The sequence below is a fragment of the Sinocyclocheilus rhinocerous genome, unplaced genomic scaffold (assembly GCF_001515625.1).
Source record: "Sinocyclocheilus rhinocerous isolate Xijiao unplaced genomic scaffold, SAMN03320098_v1.1 scaffold1054, whole genome shotgun sequence".
Taxonomy (NCBI): domain Eukaryota; kingdom Metazoa; phylum Chordata; class Actinopteri; order Cypriniformes; family Cyprinidae; genus Sinocyclocheilus; species Sinocyclocheilus rhinocerous.
The window spans coordinates 494,225-500,224 of NW_015654511.1; the positions used below are offsets into that span (position 1 = coordinate 494,225).

At 37.5% G+C, this 6,000-nt stretch overlaps 1 protein-coding gene across 1 annotated transcript in view; it reads left to right on the plus strand.

Annotated features, from left to right (window-relative positions):
- The first annotated feature begins 242 nt into the window (after window positions 1-242).
- Window positions 243-6,000, plus strand: part of LOC107717397 (PCTP-like protein) — a 13,989-nt gene continuing 8,231 nt past the window's right edge. The window contains exons 1-3 of the mRNA XM_016524127.1: window positions 243-617; window positions 4,847-4,994; window positions 5,386-5,489. Of these exons, the coding sequence (XP_016379613.1) occupies window positions 471-617; window positions 4,847-4,994; window positions 5,386-5,489 (399 nt within the window). The 5' untranslated portion in view covers window positions 243-470. The remainder of the gene's footprint in view (window positions 618-4,846; window positions 4,995-5,385; window positions 5,490-6,000) is intronic.

The following is a 6,000-nucleotide window of genomic DNA, read 5'->3' on the forward strand; positions in this document are numbered from 1 at the left end:
AGGAAGATGATAGAGTAAGAAACAGTAGACGCTGGATTCAGGCTACACACCTGCACAGGTTAAACAAAACAGTCACGGAAAAGAAATCCTTTGAATTGAAATACATGACACCTGATCCGTGGATCATCAGTCAGTCTGACTAAATGAGCCCTTGTAGACTGCTCCACCTGAAAAACGACATTGCAGTAACGTGATGCCTTACTTATATAATGCCTCTCTCCAGTATGGGACTGATACAGGACTGAAGAGGATGCTCAAACACACCTGCTCCAACATACATTAGATACAACAATACATAGCAGAGGTGCTACAGTTAGATTCAACTACAAAAACCGCGTTTTAGATCCGTCAGTTTTCCAAAACTGTTTTTTCCAAAAAAAAGTGGAGCAGACAACACAAACGAGCGGATCATTTATGAGAGGAGCTTTTAGCCCTGCAGACCTGACTGATTCACAGCACCGGGAGGCAAGATGCCAGTCCAGATACCGGACGACACCGATTTCTTATCTTTCCGAGATCAATGTGAAAGTCAGGATGGCTGGGTCGCCCGTTATAATAAAGGAGGAGTGACGGTTTGGTGTCGAGACGAGGAGTGCAAAACTTTGCAGAAACTCAAGGCAAGTGCGCTGCAATAAGGATCAATAGACGCACTCACACACTCACCAACTAGTTTGTTTTCACTCTTTGCTTTCAGCCCTCACTGCATTATCGTCTAAAATAAGACCAGCTCTAGTAGCCTATATTTTTGATATTACAGATCATCAGTTTCTTTTTATAGTAATTGTCTATGAAAAATAGATTCTGTGTGATCCGCTTTGTCTTGCTTAGTAAACGAAGCCTTAATTTACTGGAGAACGTAGCATAATATGGCAAGCTGTTTTAACATGTATTCTTTAGAACTAACTATTTATTTTTGCTTTACTTTTACTTTTTTGTTTTTAATTGCTAGTAATCCAATAGTGACTAGTAACCTATCGATTCAATTAGTCACTAGTAATAGGTCTAATTATTTATTTACTACCAGTCCCCTGGGTTACTAGTCAGTAACTGCATATGCTTGCCATTGAATTCAAGGGGATCTGTGTTGCAGATTTCCATTTTAACTAGTTTTCCAGTTGATGCTGGTACCAGTGTCACTTGTAAATATTCAGATATTCAGTACATATTTTTTAGCTAATTCGTCATACAGTATGTAAGAAATAAAAAAAGATTGTGATTGTAACTGGTGAAATGTGACCAGTGGCGGTGTTTCACGAAGACCTGGTATGGCATAATTCCCTGTGGCCATACATACAACGACAACATTCCTGAATGATAAACCCACATTACAGGTGCATCTCAATAAATTAGAATGTCGTGGAAAAGTTCATTTATTTCAGTAATTCAACTCAAATTGTGAAACTCGTGTATTAAATAAATTCAATGCACACAGACTGAAGTAGTTTAAGTCTTTGGTTCTTTTAATTGTGATGATTTTGGCTCACATTTAACAAAAACCCACCAATTCAATATCTCAACAAATTAGAATATGGTGAAATCCCATTCAGCTAATCAACCCAAAAACACCTACCTGGTAAAATGTACCAACAATCACATTTAAAAAATATACACTTTTTGATATACCATTAAAAAAAAAAAAATAGGTAGCCCATCTGAATTAGGACATTTAGGCTATCCATCTAATAGTAGCCTACCAAAATCTTATTAACAGTAGAAGTTAAATCTTACTGTAGTCTTGAAATCTGGGTACTGTCTTATGTTTTAAAATCACAAAGGGAGTTTGGTTAACGTGACAGTCACGACTCATGCAGCTGTCAGGTTTTCTTTTTCTTTTGTTTTTACTCGCGATCTTTACAACATGCATTACATTACGTATTTCATGGCACACTCGTTTTATGCGTATTTGGCGCCACCTATTGTTGTGGGTGTATTATTGACATGTCAAAGTCTAGACCCTGAATATAAGACGACCGCGTTTTTTCAGATGCATTGAAAAAAACATCGTCGTATATTCGGGTCAATACGGTACTTCAGTCTGTGTGCATTGAATTTATTTAATACACGAGTTTCACAATTTGAGTTGAATTACTGAAATAAATGAACTTTTCCATGACATTCTAATTTATTGAGATGCACCTGTATATCTAAACAAAGTGCATGATGCACTATTAAATAAAATTCACAGTGAACAACATTAAATATAAAAACATGTCTGTGCAGTTTTTATTGCATAAGTGGGTAGCGGCGAGGTGGGAGCCAATCAAAAAGACACGTGATAATTGATGCAATAAACTGTGACTGCACACATTCATACATTTATATGATTTAATAAAATCTGCCATTATGATTTCTACGTTGTTAAAATAATAATAATAAAGAAATATTTTAATGACCAAAACACAGGTAAAAACTACTCTAACCACAATCCTGAAGCGGGATCCAATCAGAGAATTCGCCGTTATCATAACATCAGCGCTCATTGTGACAAACCCGCTACCATGAATTGTCACTATTGGGAACCTCGACCTATGTTCAGGTCTGTTCTCCTAAAAATATTTGGAATATCTTTAACGAGCATCATCATGATGCTTTGTCTGAACTCTGAATGCTATGGCAACTGCCATACGCAAATGTGACTTGTAACAATTTGGATAGATGTAGTGTCTCCCAAATGAGTGCTAGTATACAATAAATAGGTACTAGTAAATAGGTACTAGTAAATTTAGAAAATATACAAGTAACTGTGAGAACAGTGAGTGTTAGCTAAGAAATACGCATTAATATGTAATGAATAGTTACTTGGAATAGAGCAGCAACAATGACCAACTAGAAACCAGTTGCTATGTTACAAAACACCTAAGCTGGATTTTCCAATATGGTTTTTATATTAACAATACTGAGATGATGTTCTATTGGCCTATGCATTTTAGGAAGTAATTCATTATAGCCACATTACCTTTTTGTGTCTAACAACCATTTATTGATTTATAGTTTTGTTTTACAGCTCATGCACCTGTATTATTATTATTGACAGTAAAGACATGTATAATGTTACAAAAGGTTTATATTTCAAATGCTGTCCTTTTGAGCATTTTCACAGAATTCCAAGAAAAATGTATCACAGGTTCCACAAAACTATTAAGCAGTGCAACAGTTGTCAGCATAATAATAAATGTTTCTTTTGCAACAAATCAGCATATTGGAATGATTTCTAAAGGATCATGTGACACCGAAGACTGGAGTATTGATGCAGAAAATTCAGCTTTGATCACAGGAATAAATTACATTTTACATTATATTCAAATAGTTTCAGCAGTTTAAAACATTTCAAAATATTACTGTTTTTACTGTATTTTTGTTTAAATAAATGCAGCTGTGGTGAGCATAAGAGACTTCATTCAAAACATAAAAAATATTATTTAGTAGTTATTATTTATTAGTATAGTAGTAGTAGTATAGTTTTTATATTTAGTAGTATACAAAATTGTATACAAAGATTTAGCATGTGAACCAAAGACCTGAATATAAATTGCCTGTGGAACAGCGGTATATCGGTGTTCGCTGTGCAAAAACAGTAGTACAGTATATCTTCTAAGCTCCTGAACAGTAGCTTTCCTCACAGACTCCAGACCCTTTCAGAGAAAATCCTAAAGAAACAAACAGAGATATGGTTATGGGCCATTTGCCCAGGGGAAACTCAGCGTACAGTGGAGCAGGCCAGGCCTGACTGCTTCATGATCCACAGTCTCTGAGATGAAAGACCGGTCTCTCAGGGACAGACTGCACCCATGAGATGTGCTGAAAAATTAAGAGCGGAAAACTGTGGTAACAGCAGGCTCAGATGAGGAAACCCGAGCCCCTCCTGCTGGCTTACCAGAGTTAGGCCTTTTTCTGTGTGTGTGTATGTTTTTTTGTGTGTGTAAAAGCACTTCTGTTGACCTTTCTAACAATGGCTAAAAGCCATCCCGATGCGAGAACCTATGCATGAGGGCTGTTTCAGCAAAGTTGTAGGCAGGTGTGGGGAAATTATTTAGACCTGTAACAGCTGCAAAAATGAAAGGAGATGACAGACCTTCGTCAATAATTCACGCAGCTCTCCGGGCCACCGATGCGTTCTTTTCATGAATAATTGAGCTTTGTAGGCTTTGACGACATTCCATTCATAGAGACTAAATACAACTTGTTCCAAGGAACCTAATGGAAATGAGCAGCAACCGATCAAGCTGGGGTTGTGGGGGGTTGGGGATAAATTATTAAATGATGCCAGGGTAGAGTTGATTGGGTTACACGGTTTCTTGCGTCGTAGAGCCATACAATATCTGATCACATCGCATTTGATGTATTCATGCTTACCTGACCCTCCTCCCAACCCAGGATAAGGTAGCTACAGTATACGTGGAAAAAAACAAAAACGAGGGTTTGGCTCGACACGTGAGCTTGAAATACAAATGCAAGCCAACATGCTTAAATCTAAAGCTCCACTGTATCTCTCACTCCACTGAGGATCCTTTTATACTCACTGTTTGCTGTGTCAACTTTTACTCTTTGTGACCTGACATGGCTGAATCATGCAGAAAGCAGGGCTTTCAAAGATAAGGAAATGAATAGATCTATGTATAATGGTAGCAGGCCTTTGTCAGCACAGTGAAAAGCGGTCATTTTTCATCTGCCCGGTAACAGAGTGCATTCAAAATCTGTCAGCACTTTATCACGGCTGCACCAGAGGGAAAACCACAGGAGATTTTTTCACTGCTCAACATACTTTGTGAACTTTGTATTCAACTGTAATGGAAAAGTTCTTAAGATTTGAATGACTCAGTGAGACAATGTCTGTTTTTTCTCTTAGATGCGAATCGTGTGCAAGGACGTGACAGCAGAGACCCTCTACGACGTCTTGCACGACACGAGCTACCGGAAAAAATGGGACACCAACATGATCGACACTTTCGATATTGGACGACTGACAGTTAATGCAGATGTAGGATATTATTCCTGTAAGTCACTCCTTTGCTTCTTTCACAACTGAGCTATTATTTCCACCGTGTTCCTGGAGAAGCACACCAATGCACTTTTTTTTTTTTTTTAAATTAAGCCCATTTGTTCTTACTATGAATATTGTAAGATACAATATAAAAGTTGTGGGTGGCTGCAGTACTATGCATGGATTTCAGCAATAAATTATAAAGGGACATTGATGATAGTAATTTAAAGTGACAGTACAAGAGGAGTCTCTTGCAAAATATCACAAAAGAGTGATGAGAGTATACAGACAAAAATAGTTTTCTTTTTTTTTTTAAGTGTACATAATATGCAGTGGTGCAAGTTTACCTTCTTGTCTTTTCATACTTTACCAGGACTCTAAAGCATGTCCTTCATTATTTACAGGGAAATGTCCAAGTCCATTGAAGAACAGAGACTTTGTCACCATGCGGTCATGGCTTCCTCTTGGCAATGACTATCTGATAATCAACTACTCTGTCAAACACCCGGTATGTCTGCATTTGGTCTGGATTGTTAGGTCTGTAGAAGCACTGATTTTATGAGACATTTTGGCAGAGGTAACAATATAGTCCGGCACAGTATGTCAGTTGGTATGTAGGTCAGCCTTCCAGGTCTCGAGGCGCTTGAAACAGAAGAGGCCTGATCAGTGGCAAAAGTCTGACAGGGGTATCAAGTACGGCGTCGGGTGATCAAATCCCCATGTTGTAATGAATAATTACATGTATAGCATCAACAGGCTTATGTCTTTCGTTGTTTTCTCCATGGAAAATCTGACACAAGATGTTGATGTCTGGTCAGCTCATTGTACAGCTCTTTGAAATGCTTCATTCTGATTGGTCAGTCACGGCCAGATGTTTACTAATGTTGTCCATGACAACCCTATAAAGGCAACTGGCTCTATCTTGTGTCTCAGTTATTGATTTCTTATGAAATTTAATTTTCACTATTAATATTACTGTAATATAGTTGCACTTTTGCTATATATATATATACTGTATA